At 54.8% G+C, this 27,087-nt stretch overlaps 2 protein-coding genes across 4 annotated transcripts; one reads left to right on the top strand and one right to left on the bottom strand.

The window, feature by feature from the left end:
* Window positions 1-811: 811 nt before the first annotated feature.
* Window positions 812-9,041, top strand: PSMC3 (proteasome 26S subunit, ATPase 3). Its single transcript, XM_003920066.4, has 12 exons — window positions 812-1,049; window positions 1,304-1,387; window positions 2,340-2,465; window positions 3,170-3,274; window positions 3,392-3,454; window positions 3,705-3,842; window positions 4,590-4,733; window positions 4,840-4,988; window positions 7,366-7,462; window positions 7,682-7,827; window positions 8,623-8,704; window positions 8,871-9,041. Exons 1-12 carry the CDS (start codon window positions 975-977, stop codon window positions 8,979-8,981), a joined length of 1,320 nt encoding a protein of 439 aa, XP_003920115.1. The 5' UTR covers window positions 812-974; the 3' UTR covers window positions 8,982-9,041.
* A 3,013-nt stretch (window positions 9,042-12,054) lies between these two features.
* Window positions 12,055-19,948, bottom strand: SLC39A13 (solute carrier family 39 member 13). Of its 3 annotated transcripts, none has more exons than XM_074401415.1 (10): window positions 19,754-19,948; window positions 18,049-18,357; window positions 16,428-16,541; window positions 16,021-16,142; window positions 14,972-15,079; window positions 14,796-14,885; window positions 14,029-14,079; window positions 13,608-13,740; window positions 13,359-13,520; window positions 12,055-13,228 (listed from the first exon to the last, which is right to left on the bottom strand). In XM_074401415.1, the coding sequence occupies exons 2-9, from the start codon at window positions 18,347-18,349 to the stop codon at window positions 13,396-13,398; spliced, it is 1,044 nt and encodes a 347-aa protein (XP_074257516.1). In that variant the 5' UTR covers window positions 18,350-18,357; window positions 19,754-19,948; the 3' UTR covers window positions 12,055-13,228; window positions 13,359-13,395. The 3 variants fall into 3 exon arrangements, with proteins under 3 accessions (XP_074257516.1, XP_039326391.1, XP_039326392.1); XM_039470457.2 differs by having other exon boundaries at window positions 13,359-13,458; window positions 19,754-19,937; XM_039470458.2 differs by lacking the exon at window positions 14,972-15,079 and having other exon boundaries at window positions 13,359-13,458; window positions 19,754-19,937.
* Window positions 19,949-27,087: the final 7,139 nt, after the last annotated feature.

Below are 27,087 nucleotides of genomic sequence, written 5' to 3'. Positions count from 1 at the left end.
AGCGGGGGACTACCAGGTTGCCTAAGGAGGGCGAAAACGGAGCAGGTAAAAACTCCCGTGCTGATCAGTAGTGGGATCGCGCCTGTGAATAGCCACCGCCCTCCAGCCTGGGCAACATACCGAGACCCCGGTCTCTTTAAAAAAAAAAAAAAAGAAAACAAACAAACAAACAAAAATAAAATAGCAGACAAAGGTACAGCGAATGAGTCCCCAGTGATCCGGAGACCGGCCTCTGCTCACTGAGATAACGAACCATGGGCAGAGAAAACAAACGATTGCAGACATGAGTCATAATGTTTTTAATCGTAGAGCCTGATGGTCAATTGAGTTCTTACCACGTGGACAATTCCGTGAAGCCTTCTCTGACATTAGGAGCAGCAGCGATTTCTCTTTAAAGCTGGTTAATGATTCCCCTCCCAACTCCCTCCAGCTTGTACTTAAATAATTGTAAAAATGCGGCCTGAGGTAGCATGCCTTTTTGGCCCTTTGCACGTGGCTGGCTTATGTCGTTTACGAATTGGGAGGCAGTGTCATTGTGTAAATCCCTGTATTTCTATCCGGTTCAGTTTGAATGCGCCCCTCCGCAAGCATCTGTCACGGGCCAGATTAAAAACTACATTTCCCAAAGGCCCTCGCGGATCCCACCCTTCTCCCTCCCTTTCCGATTTTACACCCAGGCTCCGCCCCCAACGCGCACATCGGCCAATAGTGGCACTATCTCAGGCGCCCAGCTAAAAAAGGACGCGGGCGGGAACGTTTCAGGGGCTGCGGAGGCGGGGCCTGTGGCCAGGGGTTGGTCTTTGGAGTCAGAGAGGCAGATTCGCCGCACACAGCGCGGCCGGAGCTAATCCCCTCAAGAGTCAGGATTTGCGGGGAGAGGTTCTCCACTGGTCAAGAGAAGGCCTTAAGAAAGACGGAATTAATTTCCGTTGCGGCTCCGGCCAGGCCCCATCTTCAACTTGCTCCTCCAGGAAATGAATCTGCTGCCGAATCTCGAGAGTCCAGTGACTCGGCAGGAGAAGATGGCGACTGTGTGGGATGAGGCCGAGGTGGGCACTGGGCGAGTTGGCGGTCCCAGAACCGGGGCCCGCGGGGAGACGCCTTTGGCAGGAGGGAAGGAGGTGGCGGAGGGTCAGGGTCTGGCCAGGTCCCGGGGATGGGGTTGTTTGGGATGTGGGCAGGGGTCCTGACTCTTCGTCCTGGTTTTATGGGCGTGCAAACTGAGGCTATGGGTGGGTTCGGAGAACGTGGGATGCTTGTCCTGAGTTCAACTAAATATATAAATAAATAATTCTTTTTACAGCAAGATGGAATTGGGGAGGAGGTGCTCAAGATGTCCACGGAGGAGATCATCCAGCGCACACGGCTGCTGGACAGTGAGATCAAGGTGGGTGCACAGCTCCTGTGCGGGCGATGGAGACCTCACAGGACAAGCCCGGGCGATGCGAGTAGCCTCTCCTACTTCCTTCTCCGCCACCCTGGGGGAGACATGGGGCTCTGGGCTTCCTCCTTGGAGCAGGAAAAGAGGAAAGAAAACAGCCTTATAAGGGACAGGAAGACAGGCGGAGGTGGTGGGAAACGTGGACTGAGACGAGAAGTTATAAGATTGCTTTTCCCAGTGAGGACTAGGAATAATCCTCTCAAGAATCCTTCTTTTAGTAAAAGCCCCACTTTACAGATGAGGAAACTGAGGCTCAGAGAGGTTTGTACTGCGGTAAAGCACCCAGTTCTTTTTTTTTTTTTTTTTTTTTTTTTCTTTTTTTCTGAGACGGAGTCTCACTCTTGTCTCCAGGCTGGAGCGCAGTGGGGCGATCTAGGCTCATCACAACCTCTGCCTCCCTGTTCAAGCGATTCTCCTGTGTCAGCCTCCCCCGTAGCTGGAATTACAGGTATGCAGCATTACCATGCCTAGCTAAGTTTGTATTTTTAGTAGAGACAGGGTTTCTCCATGTTGGTCAGGGTGGTCTCGAACTCCCGACCTCAGATGATCCACCTGCCTTGGCCTCCCAAAGTGTTGGGATTACAGGCGTGAGCCGCTGCAACCGGCACACCCAGTTCTGACTAAGAGGCAGAACCTAAAACCTATATTTGCCTGTCTTGGAGGTCTGCTTTTATTCCAGTAAGTACTACCACTGTTTTACCAGGTTGTTTCCACACTGGCCTCCTGTTTTGACTTCTGCAGGATGTGGACACAGTCACACTCTGCCTTCAGAGAGCCTCAGAGCTGGATGAATGGATGCCAGAGAGTCCCCTGGGCACCCGGGACCTCACCAGTTACAGGATTCTAGTATAAGCTGTGCCAGGGCTTACATTTGCTCCTCTTCCCCTCCTCATCCCAGATCATGAAGAGTGAAGTGTTGAGAGTCACCCATGAGCTCCAAGCCATGAAGGACAAGATCAAAGAGAACAGTGAGAAAATCAAAGTGAACAAGACCCTACCATACCTTGTCTCCAACGTCATCGAGGTGTGTGTGTATGTGGAGGGGAACAGAGGGAGTCAGCGGGGATCGGGGACAGCCTGGGTTGGGGCTGCTAGGGAAAGAGTGGGTGGAGTTTTTGAGGCTAAACTGAATGTCAGAGCTACACCTCTGGGGGCACTTTGATGGGGAGATGGGGGCCTGCAAAGGCCTTGGGAGTCTCAGTGTCTCCTTTTCGAGACGGAGTTTCGCTCTTGTTACCCAGGCTGGAGTGCAATGGCGCCATCTCGGCTCACCGCAACCTCCACCTCCTGGGTTCAGGCAATTCTCCTGCCTCAGCCTCCTGAGTAGCTGGGATTACAGGCACGTGCCACCATGCCCAGCTAATTTTTTGTATCTTTAGTAGAGACGGGGTTTCACCAGGTTGACCAGGATGGTCTCGATCTCTTGACCTCGTGATCCACCCGCTTCGGCCTCCCAAAGTGCTGGGATTACAGGCTTGAGCCACTGCGCCCGGCTCAGTGTCTCCTTTTCTATTGGTTGTGTCTCCTCCAGGGTAGATGTGCCCTGTGCAGAGGAGCAGCACCTACACAGAGATCAATCCCTGGGCTTAGCAGAGGCACCCACCTTTGCTGGGCTCAGGGCTATTGGAGGAGGGAGATGGGGATGGCCAGCCCTGCAGGTATTAGGAACTGTCTTAGAAAGCACTGGGCCTTGGGCAGTTCAAGGGGTTGAGCTTTTTTCCTTCCCAGCTCCTGGACGTTGATCCCAATGACCAAGAGGAGGATGGTGCCAACATTGACCTGGATTCCCAGAGGAAGGGCAAGTGTGCTGTGATCAAAACCTCTACCCGACAGGTGAGTGTGGCTCAGCTATAGGACAGACTGGAGGAGGGTGAGGGGTGGCTGTGGGATAGGACTAGGGAGCCTTCCCTGAGGACACTGACCGAGACTGCCCATGTAACTTGCCCACAGACATACTTCCTGCCTGTGATTGGGTTGGTGGATGCTGAAAAGCTAAAGCCAGGAGACCTGGTGGTGAGTGGGGCCTGAGCCCAGGCAATGCTTTTCTGGTGACTAGCTGAGCCCCCTCCCCCGCCCCAGTCAAATTCACTCTTGACTCTGAATCTCAGCAGAACAGCTTGGAGAGTCTGGAATCCTGTCTATTTGCTGTTTGATTTTTCTATTGTCCAGTCCTCTGCCTTTCCTTCTGCAGACACCTGTCACTCAGTCAGTTGGGTAGGCCTTGAGCTGGGCCAAATCTAAAGGCCCTGTGCTGTGTCTTCAGGGTGTGAACAAAGATTCTTATCTGATCCTGGAGACGCTGCCCACAGAGTACGACTCCAGGGTGAAGGCCATGGAGGTGGATGAGAGGCCCACGGAGCAATACAGTGACATCGGGGGCTTGGACAAGCAGATCCAGGAGGTGAGGGAGGCATAGCAGCTGCCAGCAGCCTCACCAGCCATTCAGTTTCTCCATGCCATTGATGCAGCTCATCTCCCTAATGTGTCTGTTATCCTCGTGGCATCCTAGGAAGGAAGGGAGGGGGGTGCCATGTGACAGGTGAGGAGACTGGAGCCCAGAGAGTTTAAATGCCTTGCCCTGGGTCACAGAGTGCCAGAGCCAGGACTAGAGCTCAGTCTCCTGGTTCCTGGCCTAGTGTCTTTTTTCTTTGTTGAGATGGAGTTTCACTCTTGTTGCCCAAGCTGGAGTGCAATGACGCGATCATGGCTCACCGCAACCTCTGCCTCCAGGGTTCAAGCGATTTTCCTGCCTCAGTCCCCCGGGTAGTTGGAATTACAGGCATGCACCACTACACCCGGCTTATTTTGTAATTTTAGTAGAGATGAGGTTTCTCCGTGTTGGTCAGGCTCGTCTTGCATTCCTAATCTCAGGTGATCCACCTGCCTCGGCCTCCCAAAGTGCTGGGATTACAGGCATAAGCCACTGTACCCGGCCCCTGGCCTAGTGTCTTTCTGCCATGTACTCCTGTTCCTGGAGAGGCCATAGCCAGCTTTGGTGGGGATGAGCATTCTGTGTCCTCTTGATCTGGGGAAGGGAGTGGGTGTGTCCCTGAGTTAGACAGGAGAGAGATAGATTGGGGTTGGAGCCGGGAAGGGTTGGGCTATAGGACCCTCAGGGCTTCATCTCCTCACCACGACTTCCTGGCAGCTAGTGGAGGCCATTGTCTTGCCAATGAACCACAAGGAGAAGTTTGAGAACTTGGGGATCCAGCCTCCAAAAGGGGTGCTGATGTATGGACCCCCAGGGACGGGGAAGACCCTTCTGGCCCGGGCCTGTGCTGCACAGACTAAGGTGAGCGCTTTGGGAGGGATGCGGGGAGAGTGTGCAGGAACAGAAACTACCAGATAAGCTCAAAGGGTCTGCCTTTGACCTGATCCTACCACCTTTTCCCTGCCAGGCCACCTTCCTAAAGCTGGCTGGCCCGCAGCTGGTACAGATGTTCATTGGAGATGGTGCCAAGCTAGTCCGGGACGCCTTCGCCCTGGCCAAGGAGAAAGCGCCATCTATCATCTTCATTGATGAGCTGGATGCCATCGGCACCAAGCGGTAAGGGAGAGGCAAGCGTCCCCAGTGATCTCTGTGGCAGTGGGAGGAAGGGAGGCCGACTGTCAGTTGTGCTAAATTCTGGTTTTTTCCCACCCTGTACCCCTTCCTGCCCCTGGACAGTGGCACTGCTCTTCAGCTCTTGTGGTTCAGATTCCTAACTCCTCATCCCCGGCCTCCCTGTTTCCCCAGCCATTCATTCTCACAGTTGCCAGCGTGTTCCTTTCAAAACAGGAATCTGGGTGGTGGCTCATGCCTGTAATCCCACCATTTTGGGAGGCCAAGATGGGAGGATCACTTGAGCCCAGGAGTTGGAGACCAGTCTGGACAACATAGGGAGACCCTGTCTTCATAAAAAATAAAAATATTAGTCAGGCATGGTGGTGCACACCTGTAATCCCAGCTACTCAGGAGGCTGAGGTGTGAGGATTGCTTGAGGCTGGCAGGTTATGGCTGTAGTGAGCTGTGATGGCGCCACTCCACTCCAACCTGAGTGACAAAATGAAACCCTTTCTCAAAAAAAGAAGAAGGAATGCCTGTAATCCCAGCACTTTGGGAGGCTGAGGCAGGCAGATCACTTGAGACCAGGAGTACAAGACCAGCTTGGCCAACATGGCAAAACCTCGTCTCTACTAAAAATACAAAAAAATTAGCCAGGAGTGGTGGCGTGCACCTGTAGTCCCAGCTGCCCAGGATGCTGAGGCACGAGAATTGCTTCAACCTGGGACGCAGAACTTGCAGTGAGCTGTGTTCCAGCCTGGTGACAGAGCGAGACTCCATCTCAAAAAAAGAAAAAAAGCCACAGCAGGAATCTGGCCACCTTGCTTGCATGAACCCAAAGTAGTCCCTGCCAAACCCATCCTGTTGAAAACCCTTTCTGGCTTGGCATCGTGGCTCACACCTGTAATCCCAGCACTTTGGGAGGCTGAGGTGGGTGGATCACTTGAGGTCAGGAGTTCAAGGCCAGCCTGGCCAACGTGATGAAATCCCATCTCTACTAAAAATATAAAAATTAGCCAGGCGTCGTAGCGTATGCCTGTAGTCCCAGCTACTGGGGAGGCTAAGGCAGGAGAATCTCTTGAACCCTGGAGGTAGAGGTTGCAGTGAGCCGAGATTGTGCCACTGCACTCCAGCCTGGGTGACAGAGTAAGAGTGTCTAAAAAAAAAAAAAAAAACCCCTTCCTGTGATAAATGCTGGACTTGATGTGGCCTGCAGGGCTCAACCCTTTTGCGCCTTCAGCCTCAACTTGTGCCTGTCTCCCACCTCCCCTGCTCTGGACTCCTGCCAAGGTGTCCCCCGCACTTCAAGCCTGCTGTGGCTCTTGCCCTTTCTTCCACTGGTTGGCTGCCCGGCCAGTGTGCTTTCCACCTTCAGATCTCGGCCTCAGGGACACTCAGGGATGCCTGCCTGGGCTCTCCCATATAGTACCGTCCAAGCCTGGGCCAGATCCCTGTATTTCTAAGCTTTAGCTCAGTTTGCAGCTGCACATTCATCAGGGTAACAGCCCAAGCAGTGGCTGGTTTTGCTGGGGTTTTTTGTTTGTGTTTTTGAGACAGTTTTGCACTTATCGCCCAGCCTGGGGTACAATGGCTCAATCTTGGCTCACCACAGCCTCCGCCTCCCAGGTTCAAGCGATTCTCCTGCCTCAGCCTTCTGTGTAGCTGGGATTACAGGCATGTGCCACCATGTCCAGCTAATTTTGTATTTTTAGAGAGACAGGGTTTCTCCATGTTGATCAGTCTAGTCTGAATTCCCGACCTCAGGTGATCTGCCCGTCTTGGCCTCCCAAAGTGCTGGGATTACAGGCATGAGCCACCTCGCCCGGCCTGGTTTTTGTTTTTTGTTTTTGTTTGTTTGTTTGTTTTGTTTGGAGATGAAGTAAGTCTTGCTCTGTCATCCAGCCTAGGCTGGAGTGCAGTGGCGCAATCTCGGCTCACTGCAACTTCCACTTCCTGGATTCAATCAATTCTCAAGTAGCTGGGAATACAGGTGTCTGCCACCACACCCAGCTAACTGTTACATTTTTAGTAGAGATGGGGTTTTGCCATGGTGACCAAGTTGGTCTTGAACTCCCGACCTCAGGTGATCCGCCCGCCTCAGCCTCCCCAGAGTACTGGAATTACAGTGTGAGCCACCGTGCCCAGCCTTGCTCACTGTTTTATCCTCAGCCCAGCACCTGATCCTAGGAGTCTCTTTAGCTCAATATGGTCAACAATTAATGACACCTTTTATGTGCCAGTCCCTGGGCTGGGGGCTCCAAGTTGAGTGAGCCATTTCGCAGCCCTGGATGAGTTAGGTGAGGCTTCCAGGGGGTAAGGGAAGGGAGGGCTCTGCCCAAGCTGTTGCCCTCACCGGTGTCTCGGGCTTCCTGTGCCCTAGTTTTGACAGCGAGAAGGCTGGGGACCGGGAGGTGCAGAGGACGATGCTGGAGCTTCTGAACCAGCTGGATGGCTTCCAGCCCAACACCCAAGTTAAGGTGAGTATTAGCACTCCCAGGTGAAGAAGAGGCTCAGTGGTCAGGAGCTGCCAGGCCCCCAGCTCGAGAGTGGTGAAGCTAGAATGAGAATTGGGATCTGTCTTGAACATCCCATGGGTCTCACCTGCTCCCCAGGCTGCCTCTCGGCCTGTTGTGACTGTGTCTGCCCATCTGTGAACACCTTTCTTTTTTCAAGTTGTGGCTTCTCCTCTTCCTCAGGTAATTGCAGCCACGAACAGGGTGGACATTCTGGACCCTGCCCTGCTCCGCTCAGGTCGCCTGGACCGAAAGATTGAGTTCCCAATGCCCAATGAAGAGGCCCGGGCCAGAATCATGCAGATCCATTCCCGAAAGATGAATGTCAGGTGAGCAGGGGCATGGGCAGGGCACAGAGACCTGCACAGGCACAGGAGGGTGTCTCTGTGCTGAGCTTCCCCAGCTTCCACGACCACCACCTCTCTGGCCCCAGGCGCACATGGCACCGATCCACATGCCAGCCTGTTTCTCCCCAGTTGTCTGATGCAGTGTCTTGCCAGGGCCCAGGCTGTAATTCTGGGTGCTCTGCTCCTTAGACTGCACCCCTCATCCGAAGGAACAGAGGCTGGAGACCCTCCGTTTCCCTGCCTCATACCTCAGCACATGAGCACAGACCAGGAATGGCCAGGGCCAGGTGGACCTGAGTTCAAATCTGTGTGACTCTCAGCAGGTGGCATGCCCTCTCTCAGCCCCACTTTTCTTACTTGGGACTTGGCGATGACAGCACCAATTTCACAGGGTCGTGGTAAGGATTAGATGTGACAGTGTTAAGCACAGGACGAGAGCAGGGCCTGCTCAGCGGGGGGAGAATAGATACTATCTTTTGTCCTCACATCCTCCTGCTCCCCTGCCTTGTGCCGAGTCAGTCCATGGAGTCTCAGATGCAGATTTCTAGAAGGCCAGAGCTCAAGAGACCCTAGAAATAACCTGGTATAACCTGCATTAACTTGCCCCCTTCGTCCCCTACATCTGATACTGAGAAGACAAGGTGCAGTGGGTAAGGGACTTTCTTCCGGTCATAGGGCGACTTGACTTTGTTGCTTGATGGGACCGGGGGGGGACATTTGCCCCCTCTGCCTGCTCCCCATAAGCCACTGAGCCTGCAGTATGTGTCCTCTTCCCAGTCCTGACGTGAACTACGAGGAGCTGGCCCGCTGCACGGATGACTTCAACGGGGCCCAGTGCAAGGCTGTGTGTGTGGAGGCGGTGAGTGGTCAGGTGGGGGGTGAGTCACTTCATGCCTTCTTGCCCCCTCCCTGGACAGGAAGCGGGTATTTGGCTGGTAGAGACTGCTGGGGGAAGAGGCCTGGGCCTCAGGGAGCCAGGGTAGGCGTTTGGGGAGGCCCCTAGACTCTGTCTGTCCCGGCTGCAGGGCATGATTGCGCTGCGCAGGGGTGCCACGGAGCTCACCCACGAGGACTACATGGAAGGCATCCTGGAGGTGCAGGCCAAGAAGAAAGCCAACCTGCAGTACTACGCCTAGGGTGCACAGGCCTGCCCCGGGCTCGCAGCTGAAGTGCGCAATAAAAGATGGTTTCAGGTCCCTGCCGCTGCTTGTCTGCCTTCCCTGGGCTCTGGGTGGAGGAGTGGGGGCATGTGCAGGAGGCCGCTGCCCCAGGTGCTGCAGGCTGGAAACCCTGCCACAGCCATGGGCCCACACCACTGGTCAGGCTGAGGCCTTCTGGGGCCGTGCGTGGTGCTGCAGCTGCTGCCTGGGCCTTCAGGCCCCGCAGAGCCACCTCCCTGTGCACCACTCCGCTCGGAGCTCTCAGAAGCTCATGTCCCCGCAGTTCCTGCACAGAGGACCTGGATAGATGCCTTTTCCCTTTCGGCATTTTGGTGTCTGGCACGCGTCCTTACCTCCTGGTAAAGCCAGGCTTGGGTTTAGGCCTTCAGCCCCCAACCATTCCTGGTCCTTGGGCCCCTCATTTCTCCAGATGCCCCCTTAGCTCTTTCTGTCCCTGTCTTTTGGCCAAAAACTGCCTGAACAAGATCCACTTGGAGCTCCTCTAGGACTGATCTGTCACACTGTGCCCGCTCCCCAATTCTGCCGTCTCTTCACCCCATAAAGCATTTGTGACAGCTGGCCCCACATGCTGTCACAAATGTTTTGTGGGGCTTTCCTGTGCCCTTCCAACCTTCCAGCCCCCGACCTCATGCCCAGCTAGGGTGGTCGCCATTCACTGAGGGTGCCACACAGGTCCTCACGCATAGTTTTATCTGGTTATCAGGATAAACACCAGGAGGGTTTCCTCATCTTACAGACTCGTGTAAGCAACTGGGCCATGATCACGCAGCTGTTAGGTGGCCCAGCTGGGAGTCAGGCCCAGGGCAGCGAATGAAGCCAGTCTCCTTTCCACGAAGCTGTCTCCTGGTGGCTTTGGTGGCCTCCTGACCAGCCTTTGAAATGGTAACCCGTCAGAGCTGTGTCAGCTCCCTCTTGCCCCCTGCAAAAGCCCCTGCCCACCTCTTCCTTCCTTTTCCCCTTCTTTTCACCCCCCAAATGCACCTAAGCACAGCAGGCTGCCGACTGGCCTCCGCCTGCAGGGCCAGCTCCTTCCTGGCTCTGACACCCTCCCTGCTAGTCTTGCTTTCCCTGGGTGCCCCTGCCTGGCTTCCTTCTGACTCCCTGGCCCCTGCCTCAGGAGTCCAGCAGCATGGCCCCCGAAGTGCTTCTGGTCCTGTCCCCTGCCCTGGACTCAGCTGCCCCAGTCCTGTATTCCTGTTCCCTCTTCTAACCAGATAGGCATTTGCTCCTGACCGTGACACCCATGTTCCCCACAGGCACCACCCTCACCTGCTTTGGCTTCCTCAGCTCTAAAATGGGACCTCCGGCCTCTCCTAGTGGGCTGTGATGCTCACACACAGCTAGCAGCCCCAAGCACCTCTGGAGGTGAGGGGATGGCTGGTGGGGACAGCCACGGTTCATTCCTTGGATCTGAGGCCAGGAGTCATTCGGTCCTTGAGACACTTATGGGATGTGTTACAGCTAGACAAAGCAAATACTATATCCTCATTTTTTTTTTTGCTGATAAAAATACAGAAAGCCGGCCGGGCGCAGTGGCTCAAGCCTGTAATCCCAGCCCTTTGGGAGGCCAAGGCAGGTGGATCACGAGGTCAAGAGATCGAGACCGTCCTGGTCAATATGGTGAAACCCTGTCTCTACTAAAAATACAAAAAAAAGTAGCTGGGCATGGTGGCACATGCCTGTAATCTGAGCTACTTAGGAGGCTGAGGCAGGAGAATTGCCTGAACCCAGGCAGTGGAGGTTGCGGTGAGCCGAGATTGCGCCATTGCACTCCAGCCTGGGTAACAAGAGCGAAACTCCGTCTCAAAAAAAAAAAAAAGCCAAAGCACTCCCAGCTAAGGATGTCACTGGGGTTTCACACCCACCTCTGGTCCATGACACTGCCCAGACTGCAGATTCTGGCCAGCGGGCTATTGACGGTGGTCCTGGCTGGCCTGGGAGGAAAGAGGACTGGACACCCGCACCCATATTCTGACAGCACTGGGGAAGCGTCGCCCCGTACCTGGTGTTCTTAGACTCCACACATTCAGAAGGGAGGGCGTGTAGTTTTGAATAAGGGTCTTATATTCTCCTCTTTTCTTTTTTTTATTTTTCCAAGACACAGTCTTGCTCTGTCACCCAGGCTGGAGTGCAATGGTACGATCTTGTCTCACTGCAACCTCCGCCTCCCAGGTTCAAGCAATTCTCCTGCCTCAGCCTCCTGAGTAGCTGGGATTGCAGGTACCCACCACTGTGTCTGGCTAATTTTTGTATGTTTACTAGAAACAGGGTTTCACTATGTTGGCCAGGCTAGTCTTGAACTCCTAACCTTGTTATCCACCCCACTCGGCCTCCCAAAGTTCTGGGATTATTATAGGCGCAAGCCTGGCCTGTCTTTTTTACATCAATGAGAGCTTAATTTTACTGAGGCACTTTGTGGCCGGAGCTCCCTTCCCTGATTACATTTTCAGTTGAGGGGGTGCTGGGGGCAGGCAGGGAAAACACCCCACTTGCAGGTCTAGAAAATAAGGACAGCGTCCTGACTGGGCACGGTGGCTCACACCTGTAATCCCAGAACTTTGGGAAGCCGAAGTGGGTGGATCACAAGGTCAGGAGTTTTGAGACCAGCCTGGCCAATATAGTGAAACCCCCTCTACTAAAAATACAAAAAACATTAGCCGGGCGTGGTGGCACATACTTCTAATCCCAGCTACTCAGGAGGATGAGGCAGGAAAATTGCTTGAACCCAGGAGGCGAAAGTTGCAGTGAGCTGAGATCACGCCACTGCACTCCAGCCTGGGCGACAGAGCAAGACTACATCTCAAAAAATAAAAATAAGGACAGCGTCCTGGAGTTGGTGGTGGTGAGGGGCTAAAATGGCATAGGGCCAGGATCCTATAGGTGCTCAGTCATTATTGGGGCAAAAAGTTAACAAACCAGGAAGACATGCTGCAGGGGTGACAGTTCAGACAAGGGCCTGGCTGTGGCAGTGAGGAAGGCCCTGCCTGGCCATGGAAGGCCGTGCAAAACTGAGGCAGAACCCACACAATAAATGTGTAGATATTTTTATTTGTATCTTATCTATAGAACAAATATTTACAGATACAAACGGAATCACAGCAAAGTTGCTATAAAACCATCCAGACCTCTCAATGGCCACTTCTGAAAACATCCACGGTCAAGGGCAGGGCCAAGCCTGGCTGTGGAGTGGGCCAGCTGAGTACCTGGGCGTCAGCCAAGGGAAATGGCTGGGGATTATGGCTTCAGCACTCTCCCAGAGCACATTCCTAAGCGCTGACAATGCGCGGAGCCCTCGCTGCCCCCACCTACCCCAACCCCAGTGAAGAAGGAAAGGGGCCCGAGTTGGGGAGGGCAGCCCAGGCTCACGCTGTGCCTGCTCCAAGAGTCCCTGGCCCCTGTGCTGGCAGGAGTGTCCCTGAGCTGGCCCGGGAGGCCTCTCTGGCTTGGGGCTGCTCCCTGCCTGGCAGTCTGCTATTTGGCAGCTGGAGGTGGCAAGAGCTGCCGGTGCTGCCAGGGCTCATTCTTCGCCGGGAATGAGCTCCCAGGGCGGGCAGCCCTGAGGAAAGGGTCTTGGGAAGCGGCTTCTGGAAGCCCCACTACTAGGAGCTGGGGACTGTCAGTGCTGAGTGGGGCTGGGGGTATGGGAGCACCTGCCTCTCCTTTCTTTGGCTTAGAGGTGGGGAAGGGCGGGCCAGGAAAGGGGAACTAAGCTGCCCCAGCCTTGGCCCCTAGGCACCTGGCTTCGTGTGCAGAGGGGCAGCAGAAGGCAGGCCAGGTCTGGAGTTCCCTGCACCCGGGGATCCTGGGGCTGCTCTTGCTCCTGGGGTCCTGACAGGGTGAGGACCCTCACTGTTCACTCCAGGAGGTGCAATATGACGGTGGCAAAGAAGAGGTGAAGAACGGGCGCTACACTGGGCCCCGGGCCCGGCACGGGGATCACAGTGTCGGTCTCGCACACGCCTCTGGCCACATGTGCACACCACACACATCCACGCACACCTCCCTCCTGCCTGGTGGGAGGCTCATTCTCTCTCACAGGGACTCGCCCTCTCTGCCTCTCACATATGCGGTCACAGAGTGAATCCGAGCATCTTATTGCTGCAGGGGGCAGGGGCGTCAGGGATGGTTAATCCACGAAGAGCGAAAATAGCACCATCACCATGATGCCCGCGCAGAGCAGAAGCAGCTGCTGCAGGGAGCGCCTGTAGGGAGGGAATGGGGCCCATGGTGGAGGCATGGAGAGGGGGAGGGGGCAGTGGCCAGGAGCCCCTCCCTCCTGGGCCCCTAAGGGCCCTGTGAGTGGCAGTTCTCTTCCTCCAAGAGGTCACTCACCACGGGTCCTCTTCCTCCAAGAGGTCAGGCAGCACATTCACCAAGGCAATGTATAGAAAGCCACCAGAGGTGAAGGGCAGGACCCAGGCCGCCGTCTCCTCTGCAGCAAAGAACACCCAGCTGGGCACCCGGGGCGCCACGTGTGCTTCCCACCTCCTAGGCCTGGGGACCAGCAGTGAGGTAGCCACACTCTTTGGCTGGCACAACTCTGCTGACGCCACCTGCTACCACCACCCACCATGCCCGTACCTACTCCCTTGGGGGACTGGGTACAGATGGCAAAGCCGGCGCCCAGCAAGCCCCCCAGTGCCGTCGACAGTTGCAGCTTGGCTGCGCTCCATCGGTCAAAGCCAGCCCGGAGCAGGATGGCAAAATCGCCCACCTGAAAGGAGGTCTGGATGTTCACCTTGTACCCCAGTGGGGCCCGATGCCCTGAGTGCTCAGGCATGATATACCCTGAGCCCCCTGCCCTTCCCCAGCCTGCCCCTGGGATCCCCTTCTCGAGTATGGCAGAGATGGCAGCTGCGGGCTGCTGGGGTGAGGAGCTCTGGCCCACACAGCCCAGCCCTAGCGTGCCACGCCGGGCAGGCCCACCCCACCACCCTCCCGAGCTCCACACCCATGCTGACTGTGAGGGCCTGGCCCCGGAGGGCGCCCTGCAAGTGCTCACCTCGTGGGGGATCTCGTGCAGGAGGATGGCCATGGTCGTCAGGAGCCCAATCTGCAGGGAGGGGAGCCGTGGCTGCGGGGTCTGTGCTGAGGGCTGGGCACCCCACTCGCCCACTCATTCCACAGAGGTTTACTCTGCTCTGAGCTGGCTGTGGGTGGGCACTGTGTTGGCCACTGGAAATATAGCAGTGACTAAAGGGGACAAGGAACCTGCCCTAACAAAACCAGTGGTCTAGAGGGAGAGACAGGACACTCACACTCACAGGCGCTGGGAAGAGGATGGACAGGGTGCTGGCGGAGCAGGCCCAGGGACCAAATTGAGATGAGGAGGTCAGCAAAAGCCTTGTGGAGGAGTCCATGTAAGTTGAGGCCCAAAGGATGAGTCATCAGCCGCTCAAAGCATGGGTGGGAGAACATTCCAGGCAGGGGGAACAGCGTGAGGTGGGAAAGAGCTTGGCCAGCTGCAGAGCAGGCTGCCCCTGGGCCAGGGGCCAGAGGCCAGAGACCAGAGGGAGGAAGAAGCATCTAGGAGCAGGCAGGGGCCATGCCTAGCAGCTTGACAGAGGCACCCAACAAGGAGTGCTGGGAACAAGGGCTCAGGATCAAAGAACGGCAGCATCCAGGACAGCAGCAGGGAGGATGGGATGAGGGCCTTAGATGAGAGCGCTAGCAATGGAGGGGCAAGAAGCAAAGACTCCAGACACAGGCAGAGTCCACATGGGTGCCACCAGAATTGCCAGAGCCCCACTAGCCCCAAGCCCAACTCACCTTCTTGCTCACAAGGAAGCTGGCAGCCACAGCCAGCCCATGGGTGAAATTGTCGATGGTGTTGGCCAGGAGGTTGAGGTAGCCGCTGACCTGGGAGGGAGGGAAGGCAGGAAGCAGGGCTGAGCAGGGCTGCCACTCAGGGCTGCGGCTGCAGGGGCCCTGAGCAGGCCACTCACTTTGATGCTCCGGACCACGGCACCGAGGCCGGGCTCTGCAGCCGGCTGGGCCAGACAGTGGCCTCCATTGAGCGTGGCGGCAGCAGCAGTGGGGTCTTTGCTGGGGGCCTAGGGCCAGGAGAAGGAGGGAGAGGTGATGTTAGATGCCCCCCACTCAGCCAGGGCAGACAGAAGGGAGAGAGAGATGGAGAAAGAGAGACAGGGGGCCGGGCACAGTGGCTCATGCCTATAATCCCAGCACTTTGGGAGGCAGAGGCAGGCGAATCATTAGGTCAGGAGTTTGAGACCAGCCTGGTCAACATGGTGAAACCCTGTCTCTACTAAAAATACAAAAGATTAGCAGGGCGTGGCGGGCGCCTGTAATTCCAGCTACTCGGGGGGCTGAGGCAGGAGAATCGCTTAGGCCTGGGAGGCGGAGGTTGCAGTGAGCTGAGATCACACCACTGCACTCCAGCCCTAGCAACAGAGTGAGGCTCTGTCTCAAACTAATAATAATAACTGGGAGGCCGAGGCAGGTGGATTACAAGGTCAAGAGACTGAGACCATCCTGGCCAACATGGTGAAACCCCGCCTGTACTAAAAATACAAAAATTAGCTGGGCGCAGTTGTGCATGCCTGTAGTCCCAGCTACTCGGGAGGCTGAGGCAGAATTGCTTGAACCCTGAAGGCGGAGGTTGCAGTGAGCTGAGATCATGCCACTGCACTCCAGCCTGGTGACAGAACAAGACTCCGTCTCAAAAAAAAAAAGAGAGAGAGAGAGGAAGTCCCTCTTTTTTCTAGCTAAAATTCTCTGCTACTCCATTAGCTGGGTATCCCCAAATTCAACAAACTCTCCTCAACTGCTGTCAGCATGAGGCTACCTGAACAAGCCACATCAGGGGCTAATGCTGTCACTCCCAAAGAAGGTGGCTCAGCCTCCCGTAGCTCCCAGGAGAGGGCCAGAAGACCCCTCTTTTCAGGGCTCAACTCAGACCCCCTGGGCCTCCAGGCCGCAGGCACCACCACAGCACAGAGGCTGACATATCCAGGCCCGGGGGTGTGGCGCTCACCTGGCTGGTCCCCTCCTCTTTGCTGTCCAGGAACATCTTCTCCAACGCCAGGAAGGTCAGGATGCCAGCAATGACCCACAGCCCCAGCCGCTGCTGCTGCTGCAGGCTCTGCCCCTCACCACCTGCAGGGGGCAGCAATGCCAGCCCAGGCCAAGCCAGGGTCATAGGAGGGGGCCCTTTGCAATGGGATCTCGTCCAGGGCACCAGGGCAGTGACAAGGGTGGGTCGGGCAGCTGGGGCACAGGACTCCCACTGGGGCCAGGGCCCTGAGACTAGGATGATGACCCCCCCAATCCCAGGCAAATTCCTGTCAGATGCCCAGAATCCCTCTCCTGGCCATCCCTGGGCATGGGCACCAAGCCCCCACTCCTGCTGCCATCTTGCCCCTGGCCTGTGGCCTCACTCACCAGGGCCGGTGCTGCATGTGTAGGCCCAGGCTTCAGGCAGCAGGTGCAGAAACACATTGCCCAGAAGTCCCCCCAGGGCGAAGCTGAGCAGCTGCTTCAGGCGCCAGGCCCCAGCTACAAGGCAGAGATGTGGGGTCTGGGGGACCAACCCGGAACTCCTGGCTTAACCTCCATCCCATCCCACTCACTGGGCTCTTGGGCCTGCAGAGGCTGGATACGGGTGGCTGCTCTTCCTGGGGCCCCACCTCACAGCAGAAACACCACACCCTGCCATATGCCCATTGGGATACCACCACGTCATGGTGAAGAGCTGACACGCCCCAGCTCCCAAGCCACCAGCTTGTGACCTTGGCAGATGACTTTGGAGACTCAGTTTCTCCATCTGTAAGTTGGGTCTTATGGGAATTATTATTTTGTATTGTTTTGTTTTGAGACAGTCTCACTCTGTTGCCCAGGTTAGAGTGCAGTGGTGCAATCTTGGCTCACTGCAACCTCTGTCTCCCAGGTTCAAGGGATTCTCTTGCCTCGGCCTCCTGAGTATCTGCGATTACAGGTGCATGCCACCACACCTGGCTAATTTTTGTAGTTTTGGTAGAGTCTGGGTTTCACCATATTGGCCAGGTTGGTCTCGACCTCCTGACCTCAGGTAATCCACCCGCCTTGGCCTCCAAAAGTGTTGGGATTACAGGTGTGAGCCACCGCACCTGACCTCTTACGGGAATTAAATGACAAAACATATAGCAAGTGCTCATTAAGTGGGAATTTCTCTCAGCTGCTGTCACTCTCAGAAAAGTGGCAGAGATTTGGGGACTTGGAGCATCCAGAGTTAGAAGTCACCTGCCTGAAAGCCATGTCCAAACCTTTGGTTTGATAGAGAAACAGAGGCCTAGAGGACAGAAGCAGCTGGATTTGTGGTAGGATCTCAGGGGAAACTGCTATTTCCTGGCTGAGTGACCTGGGGCTGTGCCTGTGCTTCTCCACTTGTAAAACGGAACTAATAATCCACATGCTCCGCGCACTGACCTCACAGGGCTGCTGTGAGGGGTGAGCACAGGCCCAATTGTGGCCCCTGGGAGGGCTCTGTTCACAGCGGTGGTGCCAGCCCTCAGCCCAGTGCCTGGCACAGAGCTGCTGGGTCACCATCTGGTAAGTGAATGGTTCCTGAGCCTGGCAGGCAGCAGAAGCCTCTGGGGTGCTAGTTTCTAACAGATTCACAGGGCCCTGGTCCAACCTTCTTGAGTGGGGATTAGGCACATGATTTTTAGCAGCTCCCCGGAGCTCTCCTGTGTGTTTAGTTACAACATTTATTTGTAAATGGGCAGTACCTGCACGTGGTATTAAAGGGTAGTAGGGGCAAAGCTCCCACCCATGGCCACATCCCTGTCTCCTGGAGCCTCTCCCCAGGTAGAGACAGGCCCTGCTACCAGGTGCTTGTAGCTCCTGGGGAAGGCTGAGCCAGCCACCTCTAGCTAGATAAGTCCTGGCAAGACCAAGGGAAGAAGTTCCCTTCTATCCTCTCCCTCCGTCTCAGACACTCTGTGACCCGGGGTATCCTAAGAAGAGCAGCAGTGTGCTTTCCACACCACTGGCCAACCCTGGGCGCCACTGGAGGGTCACTCACCTTCTGAGCGCAGCATGGTCCCCATCTCCAGGGGAATGACAAGCAATGGGAAGACCCCACTGAGCCCCACCATGAGGGAACCCAGGAGGGAGCAGATCCACGTGTCCAGCCGCTCTCCACTCAGCAGGGCCCCCCAGGACTCGCTTTCCTTGTTGTCCAGGCGACAGGCCGTCGCAGTCCCCCGGCTCTGGAGGGCCGGCTGGGAACCCCCAGCCCTTCCCAGGAGTTCCACCGCAAGGGCGGTGAGGAAGAAGAGCCTTGGGCCCACCATGCCACAGCCAAGGCAGGGACATCCAGGCATGCCACGTACTGAAAAACACAAAGGCCACCTATGTAAGCTGCCAGCCTTGGCCACACACCTGCTTAGGAAACATGGCGCCTCCCTCCTCCCCCCAAGGGACCCTGGCATCCACCCTCCTGCTGTCCTTGCCAGGGCGTCTGAGCTGGGTGCACAGCAGTGGGGCCCTGCAGCTCTACACCCCACTCCCCAGCACCACACATTTTTTCCTTCTGAGCAGCTCCAGACTGTGTCAGCACCTCCGCCTGAGGCTAAACTTTCCCTAATGACAGGGTGAGGCGCTGGCTGGCCCTCCTCAGCCACCGGTGGCCCAACCCAGCTGGGTGTCTCTGGCTGCCAGGGAAGGTTCTGCAGCAGGCGACACCCCAGGGACTGATGCGCCCAGTCTAAGGAAGGGGATGGGAGGGGGATTCAGAGACACGTGGGGAAGCTGAGCAGCTAAGCCAGGGAAAGACCAGGAAACCAGTGTGCCTGGGGCACTGAGGGGACAGGAGGTGGGGCTGATGAGAAAGGAGCCTTTAGCAAGGGGATGCCTCTCCCATGCGGAGCTCAGGCTTTAGAGCCCCAGTGCTGAACTCTGCGCTGCACCTTCAGTTGTCTGACTCTGGGCAAATCTCTGCAGCCCCCTCTGAGCCTCAGTACCCTCCTGTGCAGGACAGGGATCACTATCACATCCCTCAGCTGAGGACGAGGTGAGACTGAAAGTGCAGGTGAATGTGCCCAGCATGAGGAGTCCCTGCCTTTGCCAGGGGAGGCCTCTGGAGCTCCCTGCAGCAGGAATGTGCCCAGCCAGCCGATCACAGGATGTGGACGTGAGTCAACCAAGCGAGAAGTTGCATCTGGAAACCCGGGCACGAGGTTTAAATGCGGTTTGTCCTGCCTCAGGTTGGCTGTGACCTTGAGCTGGTGATGTCCCTGCCTCAGTTTCCTCATCTCCTAATGGAGATGGGAGGGGAAGAAAGCGGCTGCCTCTGGGCGGTGGCAGAGATGCCCATGTCTAGGACCTCCAGGCCGTAACTATTCAGGGACCCTGATGAAGCCAGCGGGGCTCCTCCACTGGGGACCACAAGCAAGGCTGGGCCAGGTCGAGGCGTTCATGCAGAGTTGAAGGGACCACAGACTAGGGAGAGGGAATACACGGGGAGTCTGAGGGGAAAGGGAAAGAAGAGAGCGAAAGAAGAAAGTGACAGAGCCAGAGAGAGGCAGGTGGGACGCGGAGGGGACAGCGAGGGAGGGATGGGGTGCGGAGCGCGGGACGACGCGGGAGAGGAGGTCGAGGAAGGCGAGCCTGACTCCCGGGCCCTGGGAGCCAGCCCAGGTCTGATGAGGACCAGTCGGGTGGGGCGAGGGATCCGCCGGGTCCGTCCCGCCCGGGGCGCGAGCCCCGACGGTCCGACGGGCACTCACCGTGCGGCGGCGGCGGCGCTCCGGGCGGCCCCGGCCATCCAGCTGCGGTGCCGCGCCCCGCCCCGGCTGTGCCCCGCCCGGCCGCCCGGCCGCTCGGCCCCCGGCCCGGAGCCGCCCCCGGCGCGCGGCCACGTCACACGGGGCCTATCCGGAACCCGAGGCGCCGCGTGCCGCGGGGTCGGGGGAAGTAGCGGCAGAGGGCGCTTCCGCCTCGCGGCGCTGGGGGACCCGCGCAGAGGGCGCACTTCCGTTTGGGACGGGCGGCGGACCGGCGGGGAGGGCCGGGCGGAAGTGGGAGCGCCGCATGCACCGCGCTCAGCCAGGCTGGGCAGGGGCGGGGCGGAGGCGGCGGCTCTGCGGGGACCGCGGTCCGCCGGGCTGCGGGGCTTGTGGGTCTGGCCGCCGGTTCCCCTCCAGAGCCGCAGTCCGCTCGTGGCCGCACGGGGGCGCGCCCGGCCGCCAGACTGCGATGCCCAGGTCGGGCTGGGAGGAGTGCTGTGAGCTCCTGCTCTGAGTCAGCGTGGCCTGGCTCCTCCATGAACATGGGAAAGGGGAAGTGCCTGCCGCAGGGAGGGGCCTGGCCCGGGAACCTCAGAAGAGGGAATTTTATTCTTACTCATCGAATTATTTTTATGCTTTGGTATTTCACTGGGAACCTCAGGCCACTGTCTCCAGGGCTTGTAACCCTTTGGAGTCCAATGCATGGTGGCTGGATCCTGCTGATGGGAACTCCAAACCTGGGGGGCCAGGGCTCTGTGCTGGCCTCACCTGGAGGAAGCTAGACCTGACCTCTTTGGTCAGACTAGGGCAGTAAACACTGGTTGGCAGTTCTTATCATAACCGCAATTTACTGAGCACAACTATGTTCTATTCACTATACTCACATTATCTCACTGAATCCTCATATTATCCCACTGTGGTGGGTACTGTTAGCCCAGGGTCACGTAGTGGCACGGATGGCAGAGCCAGGATTCAAACCTAGATGTCCTGAAGCCAGAGTGTGTGTGTGATACCAATTCTCACTTCTAGGTCCTGAACATCCTGAACAGCAGTGGCTTGGCGTTTCCACTTCGTATTCTTCTTTGGAATCCAATCAACCAGTATAGAAGATTCAGGAAAGGGCATGTGGGTACTCACTTGGGCAGAGATTGCGACGAGTACGGGTCTCTAAGTCTCTGACCCTCAGCAGCATCCCAGGGCAGCTCCATCCATTTGCTCTGTCACTTTCCCCTCTGCTGGGGCTCAAAGGGCACAGTCTGCTCTCAGGGCTGCCTCTGGTGCCTGTCCCGCCTCACGTTGCAGTGTCTGCCATCGTTAGACCGCCAGCTCCTCCCTAATGGCCCTGCTTGTCTTTTGAAGTTTTCTGTCCATCTCACCCCACTGGGCCCATACAACTGCTAGCACGTTCTATTCCCTCCCTGAGTTCCAAAATGGAATCCCTGGGTTGGTTTCTTGGCAAGGAAAGCTACTCAGGGATCCTGCCCTAGGACCTCTAAGATGCCTCCCTCCTGTATGCAAAGCACTCCATCTTATGCAAAGCACTTCACAATATGTAAATGATTTCACAATAGCACAGTTAGCATTCCTGCCTCTGGGGGCTGAGGGCTCCTGGCCACCCAACAAGGGGATGGGCAAGACCCAGCCAGAAATGTTGCTTGCTGCTAATGCACTACCCTTTTCCTCCCACCTGGCCTGGAATTCCCACTGGATTCCTAAGGCTCAGTGGCTCACACCTGTAATCCCAGCACTTTGGGAGGCCTGGGAGGGAGGATCTCTTGAGCCCAAGAGCTCCAGACCAGCCTGGGCAACAAACCAAGAACCCGACTCTGCAGTTTTTTTTGTTTTTTTTTTGAGACGGAGTTTCGCTCTTGTTACCCAGGCTGGAGTGCAATGGCGCGATCTCGGCTCACCGCAACCTCCGTCTCCTGGGTTCAAGCAATTCTCCTGCCTCAGCCTCCTGAGTAGCTGGGATTACAGGCACGCGCCACCATGCCCAGATAATTTTTTGTATTTTTAGTAGAGACGGGGTTTCACCATGTTGACCAGAATGGTCTCGATCTCTTGACCTCGTGATCCACCCGCCTCGGCCTTCCAAAGTGCTGGGATTACAGGCTTGAGCCACTGCACCCGGCCTTTGGCAGTTTTAAAATTAGCCAGGTGTGGTGGAGTGCACCTGTAGCCCCAGCTACTCAGGAGGCTGAAGTGGAAGGATTGCTTGAACCCAGGAGGTCAAGGCTGCAGTGAGCACTGATTGTGCCACTGTACTCCAGCCTGGGTGACAGAGTGAGACCCTGTTTCAAAAATAAAGAAAAAATACGAATTACAAATTAATAAAGCGCTAAATTAGATCTGCAGGGGCTTTTAGGTATATGAGTGAAAAAAAGTGAGATACAGAAATATTTAATATCCACCTTTTTTTTTTTTTTTTTTTTTTTTTTTTTCAGACAGAGTCTCGCTCCATTGCCAGGCGCCAGTCTGGAGTGCGGTGGCGCAATCTCGGCTCACTGCAATCTCCGCCTCCTGGGTTCAAGCAATTCTCCTGCCTCAGCCTCCTCAGTAGCTGGGATTACAGGCCCACGCCACCATGCCCAGCTAATTTTTTGTATTTTTAGTAGAGACGAAGTTTCACCATGTTGACCAACATGGTCTCAATCGCTTGACCTCGTGATCCACCCGCCTCGGCCTCCCAAAGTCCTGGGATTACAGGCATGAGCCACGGCGCCCGGCTCAATATCCGCTTTTTTAAAGAGACTATTAAAAATAATGACAAAGGCCGGCGGAGGTCAAGAGATCAAGACCATCCTGGTCAACATGGTGAAACCCTGTCTCTACTAAAAATACAAAAATTAGCTGGGCATGGTGGCGTACATCTGTAGTCCCAGCTAGTGAGGAGGCTGAGGCAGGAGAATTGCTTGAACCCAGGAGGTGGAGATTGCGGTGAGTCGAGATCGAGCCATTGCACTCCAGCCTGGGTAACAAGAGAAACTCTGTCTCAAAAAAAATAATAATAATAATAATAATAATAATAATGACAAAAAGAAACCTGTATATGTATATGTGATTAAAGGTATCAGTATATATCAATCTATATATAATGAATACATAAAAAATATAGGTAACACATTAAAGTGATATTATGGATTCCATGGTGGGAGGAACTAATGTGAATAGAGAAGGAAAAAATGTTAAAGGAAAATAACACATTAAAAGATGTATAAGATCAGGTGCACTGTAATTCCAGCACTTTGGGAGGCCGAGGTCTGCAGATCACCTGAGGTTGGGAGTTTGGGACCAGTCTGACCAACATGGTGAAACCCCATCTCTACTAAAAATACAAAATTAGCCAGACTAGTGGTGCATGTCTGTAATCCCAGCTACTCAGGAGGCTGAGGCAGGAGATTCGCTTGAACCCAGGAGGCGGAGGTTGTGGTGAACTGAGATTGCGCCACTGCACTCCAGCCTGGTGACAGAACAAGACATCATCTATAAATAAATAAATAAATAAATAAATAAATAGGTGGGTGCTGTGGCTCACGCTTGTAATCCCAGCACTTTAGGAGGCTGAGGTCAGCAGTTCTAGACCAGCCTGGCCAAGATGGTGAAATCACATCTCTACTAAAGATACGAAAAAATTAGGCGGGTGTGGTGGCGGACACCTGTAAACGCAGCTACTCTGGAGGCTGAGGCAGGGGAATCACTTGAATCACCCAGGAGGCAGAGGTTGCAGTGAGCCAAGATTGCGCCACTACACTCCAGCCTTGGCAATAGAGCGAGACTCCATCTCTAAATAAATAAATGAAAATAGCCGGGCGCGGTGGCTCAAGCCTGTAATCCCAGCACTTTGGGAGGCCAAGGTGGGTGTATCACGAGGTCAAGAGATCGAGACCATCCTGGTCAACATGGTGAAACCCCGTCTCTACTAAAAATACAAAAAAAAAAATTAGCTGGGCATGGTGGCGTCTGCCTGTAATCCCAGCTACTCAGGAGGCTGAGGCAGGAGAATTGCCAGAACCCAGGAGGCGAAGGTTGCGGTGAGCCAAGATCACGCCATTGCACTGCAGCCTGGATAACAAGAGAGAAACTCCGTCTCAAAAGAAAGAAAGAAAGAAAGAAAATAAAAGATGTATATGATCACATGTATGCAACTGTGTAAAATTGCATAGCTATGTCAAATCTCATCTTAGAAATATGAAAATCTCACTATATAAACTCCCTATCTTTCTCTCTCTCTCTCTCTCTCTCTCTCTTTTGAGACAGGGTCTCACTCTGTTGCCCAGACTGAAGTGCAGTGGCATAATCTCAGCTTACTACAACCTCTGCCTCCCAGGCTCAAGTTAACTCTCTGGCCTCAGCCTCCTGAGTAGCTGGGATTACAGGTGCATGCCACTACCACCTAGCTAATTTTTGTATTTTTAGTAGAGATAAGGTTTCACCACTTTGGCCAGGCTGGTCTTGAACTCCTGACCTCTAGTGATCCACCAGTCTTGACCTCTTAAGTGCTGAGATTACAGGCATGAGCCACCTCGCTCGGCCTCTTCCTTTCTTTTTTTAAAATTAGAGATGGGGTCTCGCTTTGTTGCCTAGGCTGGTCTCAAGCTCCCGGACTCACATGATCCTCTCGCCCCAGCCTCCCAAGAAGCTGGGACTACAGGTGAACACCACCACATCTGACTCTTACTTTTATTTTTTTGATAAAGCGTTTTCTGACATATATATGTATATGAAGACAATATTCCATTTTAGTTGGCTTTTAAAATAAAAAAAAAAAAAAGGCTGGCCGGGCGCGGTGGCTCAAGCCTGTAATCCCAGCACTTTGGGAGGCCAAGGCGGGTGGATCACGAGGTCAAGAGATCGAGACCATCCCGGTCAACATAGTGAAACCCCGTCTCTACTAAAAATACAAAAAATTATCTGGGCATGGTGGCATGTGCCTGTAATCCCAGCTACTCAGGAGGCTGAGACAGGAGAATTGCCTGAACCCAGGAGGCGGAGGCTGCGGTGAGCCGAGATCTTGCCATTGCACTCCAGCCTGGGTAACAAGAGCGAAACTCCATCTCAAAAAAAAAAAAAAAAAAGGCTATTTTAAGGGTTTACATTGTTTATTGAATTTTAAAATTGTTTTCCTGTAGGTTCTGAATGATTATTACCAAGTTTACTTCTAGGTGTTTTATATTTTTGTGGGTATCTACATATATATGTTTTGAGACAGTCTCGCTCTGTTGCCCAGGCTGGAATGTAGCACGATCTCTGCTGACCACAACCTCAGCCTTCTGGGCTCAAGTGATCCTCCCACTTCAGCCTCCCATGTAGCTGGGGCCACAGCCACATGCCACCATGCCCGGCTAATTTTTTTGGTATTTTTTGTAGAGATGGGGTTTTGCCATGTTGCCCAGGCTGGTCTAGAACTCCTGGCCTCCCAACATGTTAGGAATACAGGCATGGGCTACTGTGCCCAGCCTAGAGTCTTTTTTTTTTTTTTTTTTTTTTTTTTTCTGAGACAGAGTCTTGCTCTGTTGCCCAGGCTGGAGTGCAGTGGCACAATCTCAGCTCACTGTAACCTCCGACTCCTGGGTTCAAGTGATTCTTCTGCCTCAGCTTCCCCAGTAGCTGAGACTACAGGTGCCTGCCACCACGCCTGGCTAATTTTTGCATTTTTAGTAGAGATAGGGTATTACCATATTGGCTAGGTTGGTCTCAAACTCCTGACCTTTTGATCCGCCTGCCTCAGCCTCCTAAAGTGCTGGGATTACAGGCATGAGCCACCGTGCCCGGCAGCCTAGAGTCTTTTATGTGAGTAATCATATCATCTCCTAATAACAAAAGTATTAGAAAGAGGGAAGGAACGTTGTTATTTGTGAAGATATGGCTTGCCTGGTTTTGAACTTCATGAGAAGGGTAAGGACAGCTGTCCTTTGGTGTCCTGGTTGGGAGTGGGGGAGTTGGTTCCAAGACCCCCTGAGAATACCAAAATCCACAGATGCTCAATCCCTGATATAAAATGGTGTGGTATTAAATATTTGCATATTTAGCCTACCACATCCTCCCATAGATTTAAAATCATCTCTAGATTGCAAAAAACAATGTAAATGCTATGTTAATCGTTTTTACACGGTATTGTTTAGGGAATGACAAGAAAAAGTCTCTACGTTTTTCTACGGACTCAACCATCCATTTTTTCCCCAAATATTTTCCAACCAAGGTTGGTTGAGTTCATGGATGGTGAACCCAGGGATACAGAGGGCCGCCTGTATGCCTCTTCTTGGACTGACCTTTTCCACTCAATATCATGGTGCAAAGATTCTTTCACGATGTCGGCTAACCCACGAGTCATCTGCTTCTGCAGAATGTTCACCTTGCGAATGTGTCTACTGTAATTTATTCATTCTCTAATAAACGGGCCCTGGGATATTATTTTAGGATTTTTTTTTTTTTTTTTGCTATTAGGGACAAGCCGCTGTGAATATTCTTGTCCCTGTCTCTTGGAGCATATGCCTGAGAGCTTATCTTGATTTACTGCCTGGGGGGATGAGTGAGTGACAGCCTCTCTACCTCCGCTTCATGAGATAAGGCCAGATTGCTCTCCCTGGGGGGCTATTTTGGGCTGCACCCTGACTAGCCACAAGCTGGAGGGCCTGCTGCTCCCCTCCAGGCCAGCCCTAGCTGTCAGGACAGTTCCCTTCTGCCCTTCAGAGGCGTAAATAGCCTTTTAGTGTGGTCTGAATTTGCATCGCCCTCATCAGCAGTGAGGCTGAGCCTCCCTGGATGGTATTTGAGCAAATTCTCGCGTGTGTGTTATCTGTTTTTCTATTGGATTGCTTGATTTTCTTTTTCCTTGATTCGCAAGAGTTTCTTATGTATTTTTGAGGCTGTTCCCCGCTGCACTCCGTAGACATGGCTAGTTGTGGCTTGCTTTTCACTTTCTCCACGGTGTCTCTTCTCTCTTCCCCACGCACACCTGTGCCAGGGAGGCCACTTGGCATTGCTAGTGTGGGAGGAGGTCGTGTGCCCCTGGGAGCCCTGTCGAAACTGACCCCGCCACTTTTCTTGTCCCTGGGGCCTTATGGGACCCCTCTCTTCTTCCGTCTCAGCTCCCCTCCCACTTTTGGCGAGGGCAACCTAGTTTGGGAAGCCCCTATCGGGGTGGGCGCGAGCATCCCGGGGCAGCTCGAGCCTCAGAGCAATGGTGTCCCCCCACCTCGGTTATTTATCACTTCCGGCTGCCCACCTGGGGGACTGGGCCCCCTCTCCGCTCGACTGGGTCGCAGTGGGGCAGCTCGGGAGCTCCCCTGGGGGCGGGCGGCGCGGGGGAGGGGCCCTCCGGGGGCGGGGCCGAG

Source organism: Saimiri boliviensis, chromosome 6, assembly GCF_048565385.1.
Source record: "Saimiri boliviensis isolate mSaiBol1 chromosome 6, mSaiBol1.pri, whole genome shotgun sequence".
Classification (NCBI taxonomy): Eukaryota; Metazoa; Chordata; class Mammalia; order Primates; family Cebidae; genus Saimiri; species Saimiri boliviensis.
Note: the sequence above shows the minus strand (reverse complement) of the source record. Positions and strands in the feature narration are given on the sequence as shown.

Excerpts from the sequence above, each read along its gene's own strand:
- SLC39A13 (XM_039470457.2), bottom strand. The coding sequence starts at position 18,349 with ATGCCTGGATGTCCCTGCCTTGGCTGTGGCATGGTGGGCCCAAGGCTC. Across the intron at positions 16,143-16,427 it reads CACATGCAGCACCGGCCCTG|GTGGTGAGGGGCAGAGCCTG; the intron begins GTGAGTGAGGCC and ends TGCCCCCTGCAG. Across the intron at positions 13,459-13,607 it reads CCAGTCCCCCAAGGGAGTAG|AGGAGACGGCGGCCTGGGTC; the intron begins GTACGGGCATGG and ends TCTTTGCTGCAG.
- PSMC3 (XM_003920066.4), top strand. The coding sequence starts at position 975 with ATGAATCTGCTGCCGAATCTCGAGAGTCCAGTGACTCGGCAGGAGAAG. Across the intron at positions 3,455-3,704 it reads TAAAGCCAGGAGACCTGGTG|GGTGTGAACAAAGATTCTTA; the intron begins GTGAGTGGGGCC and ends CTGTGTCTTCAG. Across the intron at positions 8,705-8,870 it reads AGGCTGTGTGTGTGGAGGCG|GGCATGATTGCGCTGCGCAG; the intron begins GTGAGTGGTCAG and ends TCCCGGCTGCAG.